The sequence below is a fragment of the Danio aesculapii genome, chromosome 4 (genome assembly GCF_903798145.1).
Source record: "Danio aesculapii chromosome 4, fDanAes4.1, whole genome shotgun sequence".
Lineage (NCBI taxonomy): Eukaryota > Metazoa > Chordata > Actinopteri > Cypriniformes > Danionidae > Danio > Danio aesculapii.
The window spans coordinates 32,763,069-32,782,766 of NC_079438.1; the positions used below are offsets into that span (position 1 = coordinate 32,763,069).

Below are 19,698 nucleotides of genomic sequence, written 5' to 3' on the forward strand. Positions count from 1 at the left end.
TTTTTAAGTGCTGCAGGATATATTAATAAAAAGTATGTAAATATAATTATGTGGGTAAGAGTTTATGTAAGAAATATTCTGAAAAATTTGTACGTCACTGCACAACAAAATGGTACTGCATCAACATAAGTTGTTTTTACCATTGACTAATCCAAGGCAGTAATAAAAACAACAACAAACAATAGCATGCAGAACAAACTAATTTAAAGGGTTAAATTACCCAAAATAAAGTTATTTTTTGATAGTTATCATGAGAACTTTTATGATGTTTTTTTTTTTTTTTTACACGAACATTTTTTTCCTGTTATGTGCCTAAATAAAGGGACCACTAAGTGACCCAAGGTTAAAGAAACACAGAATAGGCCTACATCACGCAACAGTAAAATGGGGGAAGTCAAAACACATATCACTGTCAACAACAGATGTTTAATTAAATACCACAACAGCCCTCCCATGAGCCAGAAAAGAAAGCGAAACTGGTTCTGCTAAAACAGCGATAGCCTACAGAACTTTAAATCGTTTCTAACGAAACACGACTATGCTTATTTGAGAAGAGCGTTTTATTATGACATCGACGTATTCTAGGAACTGTTTGGTGAGTATATCAATCTTTCATTTTACCTTACAAGTTTTATGACAAGACCTCTCCGATCGAGCGTAGCTCGCAGAAATCATTAGTTTAAATGTCGTCTTACTTTTGTGTGCTGTTTCAGTGACGCTTTCATCATGTCGTACATTTAATAAAAGTAAAGTCCTTCAGTCATGTTTCCATAATAAAGTACTTTTATTTTAAGGAAATAAATATGTATTGCAAATAATGCCTATAAGTTAAGGTGACATTTAACTTCCTATATAATAGATACTCAAAAAAGCATTATATTTCTAAAAAGCACTTAATTGTTTCATGCCCTTCAGCCCAAAGCATGTAAGCTTTGTCACTGTCAACCTTAAAAAACATGATTTTACTACAAAATAAACACATTTTGTAGTTGTGTAAACTACTAATTAGCATGGTTTTTAGCATTAGTTTAGCCATGTTGTTTGTAGTTAAATGGTGGTCAAGTTGTTTTTGGTGCTGAAGGGATTTTCCAGCATATTTCCCAGTCCATTTAGCATGAGATGAAAGCATGCTTTTCAGTGTTACTTAATTTTATTATCAGGTATTTAACATTGCACAAAACTTTTTCAAAAGTCATGAGTTTCATAATGAACAGTCCACTTATGTCTATTTGTTTTTTAATTTCTTTTATAAAGCTGTATTTTGAGGAGTTATGAAATTTTTAAGACCTTAAAGATCTCTGAATCACCAAATGATCAGCGCTATGCTTTAGGTAAGCTATTCTGATTTTCCTTTTTGAAGCATTGTAAATAGATAAGTTTGATCCAGAACAGTTTTCACTTTGATGACATGTTGAATGTACATAACTGAAAAATGTGGCAGATGAATAGAGTAAAATATAAATAACAATTATCACTTCACTGCCTGTTGATTGATTACATTGACAATTGCAAACATCTTTTTGTATTACAACTAGTTTTTTGAAATGTTATGTTCCAGTATGCAAATAAGCCATTGGTTTATTAAATATGTGCTCGATACATTTTTATATTGTAAAAATTGATGAGTTGACTTTATTTTAAAGTAAGCGCAATACCTTAAAATTGTTAAGTAAATGAACAATGTCCATATAAGTCAACTTGTCACTTTTGTGGCATGTTTACTAGCATTTTTAAGTAACTAATACTATATTTTGCAGTGTAACACAAAAACCTAGACATTGTATGTAGTCAAAGTCAAATTTAGTTTGTTTTTTTTGACAAAATGTTTATTATATTTACGAATTACAGTTTTATTTTACAGCGGGGAGCTTTTAGCACTTTTTATTTATTTTTTAAATAGCAATTTTGCATTTCAATTTTTTCCATTTTATTTCAATCTTGTATGTTGTGTTTTTTTCTGTCTTGTCTCTCCTTACATTACAATCAAATTGTTTATTCAAGGTACGCTTAGAAAGACAACATTATCAAAGAACATGGCTACAAGTAAGTTTGTTGGCTTATACTTAAACTTCTTACAAGTTGTTTTTATTTTGTTTGTTTTATTCCCAACCAATCCTAGATTGTTTCCATATTAATTGAATAACTATTTGTTCTCTTTTATTTCATTAATTCATGCTGTCATTCAGTCATTCATCCCTTCATTTAAATCATTAGGTAATCACTATGAGTGGCAGCTGTTTAATGGAAATCAGTGGGTTTATATCAATAATGATTTTGTCATTGAGACCCATTACTGTCAGCCAGGAGCCAGTGGTATCAGGATCAACCTCAGTATGGGGTACGTTGGTCTTTATCAAGGTTACAGATCATTTTACTTGTAACATTTTAGTTGAATATTATATTGTTTGCATGTGGGTCAAAAATGAATGTGTTAAATAAAATGTAACTATAATTACAATTAAAAATCAATTAAATGAGTTTAAATAATTATTTTTACATTTAACAAACGTGTTAGTTCTAACCAGTCCCCATTAACAAAGAGTACATATCGGGCCAAGGACGAATGAAAAAAGTATAGCGATTATTAGATATGCCTCCCAAAAAACACCCAGCTGGATGCTACAGACAATCTATAACAAGCGACATAGCATCACGGCGGATGCGCTCTCTCTCATTCACACACACACACAAACAGCACCACGGCAGATGCGCGTGTTCTCTCTTTGCTTGCTTGCTTGCTTGCTCTCTCTCTCTCTCTCTCTCTCTCGCTCTCTCTCATTCACAGACACACAGGATTTGCCCACTGGTCTTACCTTTACAGTACTTGTAAATGAAGTCTTGACATGACAAGAATTACTTTGGAATGATTGCGTTATCTTCTGTCCCGTCCTTTGAAGCAAGTCCTTTAGCTCCAGCTTTGGTCGTCCATTCACGTTTTTGAAATCCAATTTTGATTAATTTTTGAGCTGATATCCGCGATTTTTGCAGTCAGTCAGAGCAAAACATAAAATAACATACTCCTATTGAACTTTACTACATAGAAGAAGTGCAACCATTGAACAAGAACAATGTGAGCTCACACGCGCCCTCTTCAGTGCTTCAGAGCTACTGCCTGCCTCACCTCATGTCTTTTCAGTGCGGCCTAATGTCAGATTCTTGCCCTAAATAAGTGATAGACATTCATGAAATACATTACCTATCATATGGAAAGTGAGGACATATAATAAAAATCTTTAAAATGTATAAAAACATTTTAATTAAGCATTACATTGGTAGCATACACTGAGTGAGCGGCACGCACTCAAGCCAGAGTGCAAGGGATTACTCAATCTGAAGTGAGACACTGTACGCTGTAATTGAACAGCAATTTACACAGCATTTTTTGTGGAGTTGCAACAATGAGTCACACACAATGTCATTACAAAGTTCACGCACACACACAGCAAGGACACAAACACATAGCGCAGACACATACACACACAGACACACACACACACACACATAGCTCAGACATGCAGTGTAGGACTCAAATGGTCCATTGCATGTTCAAAAATTGACGGAGATCTGAGTTGGGAATTAAGAAGTTTTATTTTGAATGCAAGAAGTTAGAGAGTACAAGTTCTGCGCAGGAGAGATGTACTACTGTATCAGCCCTGCCCATTATGCTGTCCTTCAGGCTTTTATACTGTCTCTCATACACTCTCTAACCCTCAACCCTATTGACTTATATGGTGTTGTCTTGACAGTTTGACCATTCAGCAACCAGATATTCCTCTTCCTGGTATCTGTGTATCTTCTCTTAACAGTTCACCTTTTGAGGCAGATGTTTCAGAACACGTACACACAGCTCATACATCTTGTCATTCTCAGACCTTTCTACATTCTCCATCCACCCCCACCCGATAACAGGATGCGCTAGCATCCTGTAACATTTCTTTATACTTTGTGCACCTAATATAGCATTTAACCCTTTAATAGTCTATATTTACTATGTACTTACTAACAAAGCTTAATAAAATGCTTATCCTTCAACAGACACACACACAGAGAGAGAAAGAGAGAGACAGCGCGTTAAGCTTTGCACTCGTTTTGCACGCATATGTGACATGATATCGGTAATATCCACTGCTGTATGGATATCTGTTATGTTAATGTACAAAATAAACCCGATTTAACGTCCACAAACCGCGATTGAAGTGTCTTCCTTTATAATTGTTCTGACACACAGCTGTGCTGATTAAGTGAATCTGAAGTAAATTGCTGTTCAATTTACACTGTAATTGAACAGCAAATACGCAAAATACAGAGATTTTGATCATAATAATTATTGAAATAATTTGAATCATACATAAATTGCATTTATAGCACAGATCAGTGGATAAATATTTATTTTATTATTAGTATACATCTCATGATGATAGATGAGGATGATGACAGGTGAGGCACTGCCTGGCACGTCCCTGGTAAATTATTAAAAACTAAATTAAATGGATAGACAGGTTTGTGATGAGTGAAGGGTGTGTAAATGATGACAGAATTTTCAGCTTTAAATAACCTACCCCTTTATACTCTTTTATTGATTACACAGGGCTGTCTACATTGACTTCGACGAAATGACAGCCGACGGACCTGATGATAATCTTGCTATACGGCGTAACACAATCCTGTCCCTAAACCAGAAGCAGGAGGTCGGTTGGTACTACAAAGATAACCATCGCTGGTGTGAGTATGGATCTCAGGTGAGTGCTTACACTTCCTGTCAAAAGACTGGCATCCGAAGATATATTTTTAAATGTTTTAAAAGAAGCCTATTCTGCTCTCCAGGGCCAGATATATTTGATCAAAATACAGTATAAAGAGTAGAATCTTAAAAGAATATTATAATTTAATTAAACTGCTTCCTTATTGAAAGTAGTTTGAATGATATTTATTCCTGCAATTTACAGTAGTTTAGTTTTCTGTTAAATCATACAACTCAAGGAACACATGTTAAATCAGAAGTAGGGGTATAGATCCCTCACATATAAGACATAAAAGTGGAAAAAAATTAAATAATATAAATAACCAGTAAAATAACAATCATAAAGAATTGTACAATAAGACAAACAGAAAAAAATTTTTAAATTAAGCAATACAGTAACTTTTGAAGATACAGTTAAAGTCAGAATTATTAGCCCCCCTGTTTATTTTTTTCCCGCAATTTCTGTCTGATGGAGAGAAGATTTCTAAACATAATAGTTTTAATAACTCATTTCTAATAACTGATTTATTTTATTTTTGCCATGATGATGACAGTAAATAATATTTTACTATATATATTTCAATACATTTCTACACAGCTAAGTGACATTTAAAGGGCACATAGGTTACCCCTTTTTTCATATTTAATATAAGTCTTTTGTGTCCCCAGAATGTGTCCACCCATCAGATTATTTATTATAGCTGTTTGAAGTGTCTATATTATAGCTGGAAAAAGTTTTTGCAATTTTTTTGTACTGGCCCTTTAAGGCTAGTCCTCCCCGCCCACCGTTCCCACGTGCCTGTCAGCAATCGCCACCTTCGGCTGCCTCAGGAAGCAGATCTCGCATAACGTGTGTGAGAAATACTACAGTAAGAACTTTAACAATCAGTATTTGATGCATTTTTTTTGTGGAGTTGCAACAATGAGTCACACACAATGTCATTACAAAGTTCACGCACACACACAGCAAGGACACAAACACATAGCGCAGACACATACACACACAGACACACACACACACATAGCTCAGACATGCAGTGTAGGACTCAAATGGTCCATTGCATGTTCAAAAATTGACGGAGATCTGAGTTGAGAATTAAGAAGTTTTATTTTGAATGCAAGAAGTTAGAGAGTACAAGTTCTGCGCAGGAGAGATGTACTACTGTATCAGCCCTGCCCATTATGCTGTCCTTCAGGCTTTTATACTGTCTCTCATACACTCTCTAACCCTCACCCTATTGACTTATATGGTGTTGTCTTGACAGTTTGACCATTCAGCAACCAGATATTCCTCTTCCTGGTATCTGTGTATCTTCTCTTAACAGTTCACCTTTTGAGGCAGATGTTTCAGAACACGTACACACAGCTCATACATCTTGTCATTCTCAGACCTTTCTACATTCTCCATCCACCCCCACCCGATAACAGGATGCGCTAGCATCCTGTAACATTTCTTTATACTTTGTGCACCTAATATAGCAGTTAACCCTTTAATAGTCTATATTTACTATGTACTTACTAACAAAGCTTAATAAAATGCTTATCCTTCAGCAGACACACACACAGAGAGAGAGAGAGAGACAGCGCGTTAAGTTTGCACTCGTTTTGCACGCATATGTGACATGATATCGGTAATATCCACTGCTGTATGGATATCTGTTATGTTAATGTACAAAATAAACCCGATTTAACGTCCACAAACCGCGATTGAAGTGTCTTCCTTTATAATTGTTCTGACACACAGCTGTGCTGATTAAGTGAATCTGAAGTAAATTGCTGTAAATCATTATACACAAGCTCTGTTTTAAAACATTATAAACTTGTAAAACTCACTCTTGATCACGTTTGATGATGATTGATGATCCTAGCGAACTGAACACACCTTTTATTCCCGGCTGCTATGCGCTCATCCTGTCTTGATGATATGATTATACACGTGACTACCGGACATGTTAATGCGCGCAGCTGTCAATCAATATTGGTGGGCGGGGGGACCGCACTCCTACGTAAAGTTGAGGTGGATCTGAAAACCGCTCCAATTCCACTGTTTTTATGTTGTTAAATTTGAAAAAAAAGGACTGGGTGTGTTTATTTCACCCCAACATGACAGTTTATACACTATACTTACACACATTTCTGTCCAAACAGCTTGAAAAGTAGATTTTTCACCATAGGTGCCTTTTAAAGGCTTAACTAGGTTAATTAGGTTAACTAGGCAGGTTAGGGTAATTAGGCAAGTTATTGTATAACAATGGTGTTTTGTAGACTATCGAAAAAAATATATCATTTAAAGGGGCTAATCATTTTGACCTAAAAATGTTTTTTTAATTAAAAACTGCTTTTATTCTAGCCAAAATAAAACAAATAAGATTTTCTCCAGAAGAAAAAAATATTATCAGATATCAGATGAACAGATGCTCTGTTCAACATCATTTGGGAAATATTTTAAAAGAAAAAAAAATTAAAGGGGGGCTAATAATTCTGACTTCAACTGTATATAAAAATATACTGTATATAATAATACACAGGGTTAGTATGCATGATCATATTCCCAGTTGGTCTAGTGTAGGTTTCTAAGTTTTCTTGAACAGGTTCAACTTATTTATAATAAATCATAATCTACCTATTTGTATTATACCAGCTTATTCCCAGCTCCTCAAGCCAGTCATCAAATGTTGGCCATATTTCCTGTGCTTTAAAGCTGAATTTTCAGCATTATTTCAGTGTCACATGATCCTTAAGAAATCATTAGAATTTGCTAATCTGCCATTGTGTTATGATCGTATATTATTGGTTCTCAATTATTCAAGGTAATTTTTAAATGTATCAATGATCAAAACATTTCTCCAACACAAGCTCATTGAGAAAATGTGCTCTGGCATACATTTTTGAGATGTTGCGGATCTGGTGTATTTATGAGAAAAGGTGCCACAGTAAGATATTAGATATTGTCAAAAATGTACACAGTGGCCTTTAGTAGATTTGTGAAAACAAAAATGTCAAGAAAATGTAGTCCAGTGTACATACCTCTCAGTTCTCAAAAATGTAGCCCTGGGCGCATATTTTCAATTGTTTTTTTCCTGCCTTAAATTTTTGTGGAGCCTGGTACATTTTATTTTTAGGATTCTTTGATGAAAAGAAAGAATAAAATAACAGCATTTATTTGAATAAAATATAATTTTACATTATAAATGTCTTTACATACACAATTTTACAGTTTACTGTATTTTAAAAACATTTTTGTTTTAAACATTGTTGCTGAGTAAAAAAATGTTTTTTTAAAGACATTTAAAAATCGTACTGATCCGAAACATTTGACCAGTAGTGTATACATTTGAAACTAGGCAGCGGTCAACTAAACCATCACACATATACAGTTCAAGTGAGAACTATTAGCCCCCTTTGAATTTTTATTTCTTTTTAAATATTTCCCAAATGATGTTTAACAGAGCAAGGAAATTTTCACAGTACATCTGATAATATTTTTTGTTCTGGAGAAAGTCTTATTTGTTTTATTTCGGTAAGAATAAAAGCCGTTATAAATTTTTTAACACCATTTTAAGGTCAAAATTATTAGCCCCTTTAAGCTAGATTTTTTTTTTCGTTAGTCTAAAGAACAAACCATCGTTATACAATAACTTGCTTAATCACCCTAACCTGCCTAGTTACCCTAATTAAGCTAGTTAAGCCTTTAAATGTCACTTTAAGCTGTATAAAAGTATCTTGAAAAATATTAAAAATATTATTAGAAATGAGTTATTAAAGCTATTATGTTTAGAAATATGTTGAAAAAATCTGCTCTTCGTTAAACAGAAATTGGGGGAAAAAAATAAACGGGGTTAGTAATTCAGGGTGGCTAATAATTCTGACTTTAACTGTATAATGTAGCATCTTTCTAATGTCTTCATTTTTGTTTTAATATCTGTAATTTCTGCAGGGATGGGGTGGAAGAACATCTTCGATTGGCAGTGATTTTATTGAGCAGCACTTTAACAGCAACCCAAGCGGCTCAGTTCAGTTTACTGTAGGAAATATGACTTACAACGTGGACTTTAATGGTAATTTGACAAAATAGACTGATCTTTACACATGAAAAAAATTGAATTGTTGAAATTTAATTTAATCTCATGGGAAACAACTACTTTACACATTGTCAAAATAGAGGCTAATTCGTACAAACTCATACAATTTCATTTATATGAAAACAAACCCCACCCCTAAACCTACCCCTCATTAGGAAGGATGAGCAAATCATATAAAAAAGTTTGAATGAGATTATACAAATGAATACGATTTAGCCACTAAATTAAAAAAAAATTATGAATTTGTCGTGAGATTGCGTTGATTTAATAAAAACATTTTTATTGCATGTTTTAGCCATGACTCAAACCAATCTGTCCACATACTTGACAAGGAAAGTGAGACGACGGCCAAAATTCAACACAATCGTTGCGATCAACAACAGTTTTCAAAACAGGTATAATTTCATTAGTTCTATCTGTGATATAAATGTCTTCGGTTTAGTTTTGTTCAGAATGGGTCTTTATGAGTTACTGTTTGCAAATCCAACCACATTTTTGCATTAAAGGCAATAATTCATATTTGGATGATTTTATATCATATCCTGCTTACAGTCTTCAGAAACTCAATGTACATATTGTTGTAAGAATATTTTGTAAAACTATTTATAGTTAAATTGACAGCAACATTTACGTATGGAATTCTTTATTGTTATAGTGTCTACATTATTAAGAAAGTCACTTTACAAATATGTCTAAATTGTTTGTTTAAAAAATTTTATGTAAATGCAGATTTTATGTAAAAATATTTGCATTAATTAACATTAAAAATGATTATCTGATAATAGCTAATTTTGTTTATTGTTGGTAGATGATAGGTAATGCATAACCCAATGCTGATTAAATATTGTGAAGTATTATCAAAATATTTTACGGATGTTTTTCTGTATTTAGGATACATACTCTGGATACTCTGTCTAAATTCTCTTGCTAAACCCAGCCCATGAGTTTACTTACAACCCCAAATCAGAAAGAGTTTGGACAATATAGAAAACGCAAATAAAAAAGGAAGTAGTCATTTCTAAATTTTCCTTGACTTAATTATTTCTTTCTTATTTCATTGCTGACAATACAGCAAACATTATTTAAGGTGGTTCTCATGATTTTTTATTGTTTTGTTTTTTCAAAATAAATATGTATTCCAATTGTAGTTCTTGCAACATATTTTTAAAAAAAAGTTAGAACAGTAAAGCTTTAACCACTTTGTAATGTTGACATTCCTTTTCACAACACTTAAAAGACATATAGGGACTGAAGACACCAAGTGATGAAGTGTTTTAGGTGCAATTTTGTCCCATTCTTCCTGCAAACAAGTCTTAAAGGGGGCAACAGTACAGGGTCTTTGTTTTTGCATTTTGCACAAAATGCACCACACATTCTATATTGGAGACAGGTCAGGACTGCTGGCAGGTCAGTCAAGTTCCTGTATTCTCTTCCTAGGCAGCCAGGACTAATGGGTGCAGAATGTGGTTTTGCATTGTTTTGTTGAAATATGCAAGAGTGTCCCTGGAAAAGAAGGCAGCATATTGTGCTCCAAAATCTTTTTACTTACTTTTCAGTATTAATACTGCCATCAGAGAAGTGCAAGTTACTTTTGACAAGGGCACTGACACAACAGCATGCTATGACAGAACCTGGCTTTTGGACATGTTGCTAGTAACAGTCTGGACAGTCGATAGCGCTTCCGGACACTGTTAAAATAGGGCTTCCTTTTGGCACAGTATAGTTTTAACAAGCATTTGTGGATGTGGTATTGTAGTACTTGACAGGTTTGCCAAAGTAGTCTTGAGCCTATGTGGTGATATCGCTTATAGATGAATGACAGTTCTTGATGCAGTGCTGCCTGAAAGATCGGAGATCACGGTTGTTCGGCTTAGGATTGCACCTTGTCCTTTATGCACTGAAATTGATAATAAATCTTTTAATTATTTTATGCACTGTTAAAGTTTAAATATGCAAATGACTTCCTATCTTTCTTTGATTAACATGGTTTTTAAACATTTCAATAATTTTCTTAAGTATTTGTGGGAAAAATGGCAATCCTTGACCCATCTTTGCTTCTAAAGGACTAGACATTTTTTGAATGCTGCTTTTTTACCAAATCTTAAATACAATCACCTGTTGACATCACCTGTTTCAAATCACATTGTTATTTAAGCAATTTACCTGCTTACTAGCCCTAAATTGTTCCTGTCCCAACTTTTTTGGAATGTGTTGCAGGTCTGACTGACAGGAAAGGATGTATATTTACAAATAAAATAAAGCTGACCAGATAAAACATGAAATATTTTGTGTTCATATTGTCTGCAATGAAATACAAGTCAAAGTAAACTTGGAAATCACTACGTTCTTTTTTATTTATTTAACTTTTTTTGATTTGCGGTTGTAAGAATGTTTTATAAAATTGTTCTTACAATTAAAGTTAGGAATTAATATAAAAATAGCTCTGCAAAATGTTTAAATCACAGTATTTACTTTCTAGACAATATTCAAATGAATATATGTTTATTTTGTAAAAAAAATAAATTATGTAAGAATGGTTTTAAAATCACACTTTTTTAAAAGTCTAATTATTCTTATTTCAATTTATTAAGAAAATCACCCACCTCAGAATACACATTTTAAAAAGTAAAAAAAAGATGTAAAAATGTTTTCTTTCAGACAGTTCACACTCTTATGAAAACACCAACAATGGAATTTAGAAATGATCCATACAACCATTCTTACATACATTTATTGCAACAATTTATTTAAGATAGATTTTACTGTTTAATACATTCTTAATTCACAATATATTACACTACTCCAGCCAACAGATTTCTGTAAAAAAAAAAAAGTAGGCATTTATTTACAACCTCTAGAAAACAATGTTTTGATTAGCTATTAATAAATTCCTGTTCACTTTTTATGAAGAATTTTAAAAATCTTAACAATTACAAAGAACTGTCTACATTTCTGTTTTGATTTCTTTTCATCACATGCAGTTCCCCAACTCTGGCATCTCCTTCAACAAACCCATCAAACTCCTCTCACTTCATCTGGGAGTTTATGGGGGATGAGGGCATTTGGACTGAGTACCAGAGACCAGTGAGTTTACTAAATCACATCCAAATCCATTTATTATATTAATTTAAATGGTCAATCAGTCCATTTGTGTGTAAAACCACTGATTTTGCAGCTGCTTATTTTAATTTGCTGCAATATTTGTGACATTTCTTGTGTTGTTTTGCAATGAAAATATACAGACAACATTTTTGTTATTTCTTTGTTTCTGTTTATAAAAAGTGAACATTTACATTTATTAAACACTTTTATCCAAAGTGACTTAGAAATGAGGATAAATGAAGCCCACTGCCTCACTATGTTTCCATCCACCTATTTTTATGCACATTTTGTAATGGAAAATTTTACTAATGCAAATTAAAGAAACCTATGTGCACAAATGAGCTGGATAAATTTTCTATCTGATAAAAATAGTGCATAACTACGATGGAAACACTTTTATTGAATACATTTCAGTATGCACATTAAAAAGAGTAATGCGATTTTGTTTTAAGAGACGTGATGATAAAAATTGGAGTGATGGAATTGCTCTAATGGACACATTGTAAAACATCTGAAATGTTGTTTTGGTCATTCTAAAATGCCTTTGCCAAAGTCCGTCATTAATGTGGTTTGATATTAATACCTCTATAACTCCAAAGGGAGGACTCTCCAAGCAATTAACACTGGCTTTTAGAGATGTGAGCATCTGGTCCAGGGAACTCCGAGAGCCTACATGAAGCCTATATCAAATCTACTGTATTATAATAATACATGAAGGACTTGAAAATTCGTAATAAACAAATTTTTACATTAGCAAACGTTTCTAAATTTCAGTTTGAGCCTCTAAGTAAAGCTGGATTTTTGTTGTTTTGTTTTGCATCCGGTCACACTTTATTTTGATGGTCCGTTTGTTGAATTTAAGTTACATTGCATCTACATGCTAACTAATTCTCATTAGAATTTTAGTAGACTGTTGGGGTTGGGGTTAGGGTTAGTGTAGATTGACATGTACTTGCAAAGTTTCTTAAAGTCAGTTAAATGTCTGTAGTATCAACAGATATTAAGCAGACAGTCTACTAATACTCAAATAGACCATCAAAATAAAGTGTTATGATGATTTTATGCTATTTGATGGCTATTCGAACATATAAAAACTGAGAAGTGTTATCAGAAACACAAAATCCTGGAGGGACTGTTTCCTGTGAAAAGAACATGTTTATCCTATCAGTTCATTGTTTTTACACATGTGTGTTTGTGTGTTTTCAGGGATGTTCGCTGGACAGTGCAGAAATCGAGAGGTTGTATCAGCTCAACCCTCAGTGCCAAGTTTCCTTCACTGCCAGAAGATTCTCTTACACACTTTACTTTGGCGGTAATATACATTAAAGTACATTGAGTGTGTTTACATGCACGTTCTGAGCATGATTATGCTTAATCTGATAATGATAATGTAAATACATTAACCTGTTTTCTTTTATTAGAGTAATAACGGCTTTTAAATCAATCATCACAGCCTAATTTGGGATATTTATATTTTGGGATTTTGATTTATTAAAGAGATAGTTGACTTCTCTTCCCTAGTTTCAATTGCGTCCTGTTGGAAGTTTCACTTTCTCCTGTTGAACATGAGAATATCACACCGTAATTTATTAATAATGCATTTGAAATGTAAAAAAAAGTTAAATATACTGTATATTTAGAATATACTGCTCATGAACTAACGAGTAACAGCAGTAATCTTCAATCATTTATACACTGTAAAACCCAATAAGTTAAGGTAACTCAAACCATTTGAGGGAACCAATTGCAACAAACCATTTAAGTTCAAAAACTAATCCTAATGAGTACTGTGAACTTAATCCATTTAAGTAAACGAAGCAATTTGAGCAAAGTAAAACCTGAGAAATGAAGAGAACTCAAACCAACTGAGTACTGTAAAACCTAATAAGTTAAGGCAACTCAAACCGTTTGAGGAAACCGATTGCAAAAAAACATTTGAGTTAAAAAACGAATCTATATGAGTACTGTGAACTTACTCCATTTAAGTTGAAGTAATTAGGTATTTAATTAAATCATTATCTTCAACACTAAGTTCAAAACTCTTTTTAAATGAGTAGCATTAACTTTCAGACAATTTTGAGTTACCTAAACTCATAAAGTTAAATGTTGGGTTTTACAGTGTACAAATGAAATTGTCCATGTTAATTCACTGCACATTAAAATGTGCATCACTTGCGTTGGCAGGTTTTTGGTTTGCATGCAAATCAGGACACTGTTTGAGATTTTGGAGAATTATTAGTGTATTGGTGTGAATGTAAACATGCTCATTGAGGGCAAAAAAATAATACAGTTGAAGTCAGAATTATTAGCCCCCCTTTGATTTTTTTTCTTTTTTAAATATTTTCAAAATTATGTTTAACAGAGCAAGGAATTTTTCACAGTATGTCTGATAATATTTTTTCTTCTGGGTAAAGTATTATTTGTTTTATTTCATTTCAAATTTGTTTTTTTAAAAACCAATTTAGGGACAAAATTATTAGCCCCTTTAAGCTATATCTTTTTCGATAGTCTACAGAACAAACCATCATTATACAATAACTTGCCAAATTACACAACCTTTCTAGTTCACCTAATTAACCTAGTTAAGCCTTTAAATGTCACTTTAAGCTGTATAGAAGTGTCTTGAAAAATATCTAGTCAAATATTATTTACTGTCATCATGGCAAGGATAAAATAAATCAGTTATTAGAAATGAGTTATTAAAACTATTATGTTTAGAAATGTGCTAAAGAAATCTTCTCTTTGTTAAACAGACATTGGAGAAAAAAATAAGCAAGGCAACTTATAATTCAGGAGGGCTAACAATTCTGACTTCAACTGTATGTAGAAGTCTGTTGTGTTCTGATAACCTAACTAATAAACAGGGTTTTTATTATGAAATGTCGGCCAGAGAACGTCTGATAAGAAGAAAGGCGTGTTAAAGGTTGAAACTTTAAAGCCTTGCCTGTGTTTGGAAAGGAATGCAAACACACAAGTACTGCATATGTCATAACTGTATTGTTGAAATTTATGTCTACAGGAATGTATCAAGTAAACGATAGACTTGGTACAAGAAGAACAGTCAGAAGGATCGCCAGTGGAAGCCAGCAGACAAACAAGTAGGAGTGCAGTAATGAAAGATACACAAATGAATTATGCCACAGATTTTTTTTTTTTTTTTTTTGTTAACTCACATTTGTTAATTTACATCTTAAAAATTCAGTCTAGAAAAAAAATCTGTGAGAAGATTTTTGAAAAAGGTTTTTTATGCTTGGTATATAATGCTTAGTTACCTATTTAAGAATGTCTACTTTTAAATCTCAGTTATAAATTTGCAGCTTTCATATGAGATAGGTAGTCCCAAAAAGTTTAAACAACTAATTTTGAAAATCTTCGCCAATAACATTTACTAGTTATTTTGCAAGATATTGTTATTCAGTTGAAGTCTTAACTGTGTAATTAGGTTAACTAGGCAAGTTAGATTGAATAGGCAAGTTATTGGATAACAATGGTTTGTTTTGTAGACAATCTAAAAAAAAATCTTATGGGGGTTATAAAATAATGACCTTTAAAATAGTTCTAAAGTGTTTAAAACTTCTTGTGTTTCAGTCAAACATCTGTTCAAAAACATATTTGAAAAATATACAAATTGATATTGATTATTATGTGTTTTTTTTTTTCACAGTGCATTGTCACAAGCTCGCTGGCAGTTCAAAGACATGGATGGCAAATGGAAGGATTATGCTAAAGTAAAGTAACAGTTACAAAACTTATATATTTATATGTATGAATATACAGTGCTCAGCATAATTGAGTACACCCCATTTTGATTTTTATTTTTTTCAATTATTTTTTTATCCATTTCTCAGTGAATTTAGGCAATGTATTTTGATGCATTTAAAAAAAACTGATTTATTAGATATATTTATTAAAATAATTATTTAGTCACCAAACATATTTAGAAATTGAAAGATAATACATTTACATTGTAAACATAAAAAATTTGGGTGTACTAGTTTGGACCGTTATCCTAAGTTATTTTGTTAGATAAGCTGTGTATGCACAAATATAATATTGTATAGCTTCCTATTAAAAATATGAATTTAAAAGATTGATTTGTGAGGGGTGTACTTATATATGCTGAGCACTGTAAATATGAATACACACACATATTGTACAAAAAAAGTACATATATATTTGTGTTAATATATATATTTTTGTATTAAATATCATGTATATTTTACACAATAGTCATGTATATATTCATATACACAAAAACATATAGTACACACGCGTATATTTAGTAAATATGAACTTATATTTTGATTTGCCCCGATTCATTTTAATCGTTTGGCAGCACTAATTCATACAAAATTTGGCTGATTATTTACAACATTTCATTTTAATTTATAGAACGATTGTGTATTTTCCGGATCATGGAGTGATAAAACGAGATTTTCAAAATCATTTCCAAAGAAAATTTTGAACCTGACTTTATTCAATGATCAGATTTTTGCATCTGCATGTTTAATGAACAATGGCTCGTTGTAATGTTTAAACAAACCTGAAATAACTAAAAAAAGTTTAGCGATTCTAAATGAATCAATGAATTATGATGATATTTATTAGTTAAATAAAATTCTGTCATTTTCTCGGCCTTCACTTGTTCAAAACCTATTTGGGTGTCTTAATTAAAGCTTTAAAAAAAGGTAAATAAAAGGTTAAACACAAATGAAGATATTTTGGAAAAGGGTACCATGGAACTCAAAGGGCAACCAGCATTCATCAAAATAACTTCTTTTGTGTTCAACAGAAAAAAGAAACCACTTGACAGAGACTAAATGAATTCATTATATTTTGGGGCAAACTATTCCTTTAATTCTGTTGAGACAACAAAGTTTAATGTGTCTGCTTTTCTCTATTCATGCACAACAGTGCTTAGAGTTTACGCCTTTGTGTTTGTGTGCCAGAAACATGTACTTTATGATTATATAGGGTGGATCTCGAGGAAAGTGCAGTGTGTCAAGTCAAGATATTGAAGCTCAGTATCAGCAAGACTCCACTGCCATCATGAGCTTCAGTGCAGGCAGATTCAACTATGAGCTCGACTTCTCAGGTGCGTGAAAAAAAAGAATGATCAAAAATACCAACGCTATCTCACGCAGATTCGTAACTTTTTGATTTAGTGGCCAATTTGTTTGAATTTTCGATCTCATTTGTACATTTTAGCATGATGGGGTGGGGTTTGGTGCCTCACCTTCTTTTTAAAAATCAGAGTTTGTACGAATTATAAGCCACTAAACTGACAAAAGATAGTTACATTTCCTTGTGAGATCTGGCTGAAAATACAAGTACTTTCAAATAAATGATATTTAAACCTGTTGTGTTTTTGCAGCCATGACTCAGACCAACCTGAGCACTAACACGGGGAGAGCCGTACGACGCCTTCAGCAATAAGACTGTTGTTTACTTTTACTGAAGCTCTGTATGAATAATCTCAGGATGCCGGTTTATGCAATGTTTGCTGGCCATGACTAAAATATGTTGATATGAAGTTTTTTTTAAAAGAAATGATGATGTTTTTTCATGCTAACTCATGTCACGGGATTTATTACCTGCCATAAAATAACAGTCAGTAATTATGGTCATTGTATGTACTTGTTGTTTTCAGTTTTCAGCTTCTTTTTTTTTTTCAGTGCATTAACTATGATTAGAAAACAAAATTATATTATTCCTAATGGGTGTTTTTTCGTTTTTTGTTAACTGCCAATTAAATTTATGAGGAAAATTGTAGTTAAATTTTATTTGTTTACATTATTTATGTTAATCCTTAATGATGACCAAAGGGTTCTGACACGTTATTGGTCAATAAATTTCCCTTGACTTTTCCATGACTTCTGGTCAAGATAAGAATTATCTTGTTGTTATTCTGATTAGAATTACAGATTTTCCTTTTTTTATCTACAAAATTGACATCACTCTTCTAATTTACATTCGCTATTGTCTTCACTGTCCTAATTACATTTTAAGCTTTATTTCTATGTTTTTGTATATTTAACAAGTTTTAATAAAACGTATTAAAACCATTTTCTTTATACTACAACTTGGTAGAATGATGCAGATTTTATAACATTTATTATGATGTCAATTCCGGTAAAACTTTAGAATAACTACACACTATGAATCATTTTTTAAGCATTAGTAAATAGTTAGTTCATTAATTGTTAAGTATTAACTAGAGTTAACAAACATTAGTGAGCACTTTATAAATACAGCTACAAATGCTCTATTCAGTGTTGCCAGATGTAGCTGACTGATTCCAGCCCAAAAATGATCCATAACCCGCCGAAATGCAAAAACAGCCGCCAAGACATCTGAAGGCTATCTTATGCGGTTCCAAAGTTGAGGACCGGCGGGGGTGGGGGGCAGTGAGGGTTGGGAGATGGCATCTCTTTGGGAGATCATGACCTGTTTAAAAGTGAAGACCCGTGGGGGAGGAGGGGGTGCCGATTTGGTTTTGTAGCGGTGAATAATTGAAGACCCAGAGTTTGTTTGTCTGGACCTGGGGGGTGCGCCGTTGCAAAACCGCTCACATTTTCACTACCCGCCTATGTCATTTTTTACCCGCACCATCAAATTTATAACCGCCCAATCTGGCAACACTGGCTCAAGTCTTTACTTAGAAGCACATTTATAATGTGCTTATTAAATGTATTTTCATGCTTAGTTAATGATTATTTTTTTCATTAATTAAGTACTGCATTATTTACAAACTAGTTATTTAACAATAGTTGGTGCTAATTTCAGGCCATTCAGTATCTGTAAATAATTAATAAACTATTCAAATTAACATTTATAATTCTTATTATTCAGGCATATACTAATAGTTAATTTGTTTGTTATTAAATGCTTTATTAAGTCAACTTCAGGCAGTTTTGTGACCTAATCTAATCTCAGTTATATTCTAAACAGGAAAAAAGAAAATAAACAACTTTATTCCTTTCTATTCGTTTGAAGATACACAAATGAAACTGTCAAATGAAAAATAAATCTTTGCAATCTTATCTAAAATAAAATTACTGTGCAGTTTAAACCGCTAAATAACATTAAAATGTTGTATCGTATTATATTGTTAAATTAGTATATTGTTGTTTTATCCAATGTTATTTAATTGTATTTTGTGCTAATTGTATTTTGTCACTTCAGTTTGCGGCGATGTTTACAGTAATTTTATTTTTTAGATAAGATTGCATACTTTTATTGTTCATTTGATTCTGAGCCTTTAATTGTCATTGATAGGGATTTATATAGCATAAATAGTCTTCACTTTAGATTAGGTCACAAAACTGCATGAAGTTGAGTTAATAAAGAATTTATTAACATACATAGTAACCATTACTATATGCCTGAATAATCAAATATATAAATGTTGATTTGAATAGTTTATTAATTGCTTATTAACTCATTCTGAATGATCTTAAATTAGCACCAACTACTAAATAAAAATGGTTTGTAACTAATACAATACTGAATTTAGCAATGAACAATTAATAAGTATAAACAACATATAAACACAATCATCAAGCTCATTATAAATGTGTTTATAAGCCAAGAATACAGCCTTTGTAGCTGTATTTATAAACTGCTTTTTAATATCTATTTATGTAGAGTTTAATGTAATGTTTAACAGATATTTAATTCACTATTTGCGAATGTTTAATAAATGATTCCTAGTGTGTAATTATAAAGTGTTACCAAAATCCCAATTGGTAATATTTATATCAAAATATTATT

The 19,698-nt window shown here is 32.3% G+C and overlaps 1 protein-coding gene across 2 annotated transcripts; it reads left to right on the forward strand.

The window, feature by feature from the left end:
• Positions 1–418: 418 nt before the first annotated feature.
• On the forward strand, positions 419–17,990 carry si:ch211-244b2.3 (uncharacterized protein LOC557230 homolog). 2 transcript variants are annotated; one of them, XM_056455494.1, is made up of 13 exons: positions 419–595; positions 1,255–1,331; positions 2,002–2,043; positions 2,215–2,338; positions 4,589–4,739; positions 8,679–8,799; positions 9,119–9,218; positions 11,805–11,907; positions 13,132–13,237; positions 14,945–15,023; positions 15,590–15,653; positions 16,900–17,020; positions 17,300–17,990. In XM_056455494.1, the coding sequence occupies exons 3-13, from the start codon at positions 2,034–2,036 to the stop codon at positions 17,359–17,361; spliced, it is 1,041 nt and encodes a 346-aa protein (XP_056311469.1). In that variant the 5' UTR covers positions 419–595; positions 1,255–1,331; positions 2,002–2,033; the 3' UTR covers positions 17,362–17,990. The 2 variants fall into 2 exon arrangements, with proteins under 2 accessions (XP_056311469.1, XP_056311470.1); XM_056455495.1 differs by lacking the exon at positions 2,215–2,338 and having other exon boundaries at positions 423–595.
• Positions 17,991–19,698: the final 1,708 nt, after the last annotated feature.

Coding starts and splice junctions, on each gene's coding strand:
- si:ch211-244b2.3 (XM_056455494.1), top strand. Junction 2,339..4,588: donor AGGATCAACCTCAGTATGGG/GTACGTTGGTCT, acceptor TTGATTACACAG/GGCTGTCTACATTGACTTCG. Junction 13,238..14,944: donor TTACACACTTTACTTTGGCG/GTAATATACATT, acceptor TTATGTCTACAG/GAATGTATCAAGTAAACGAT.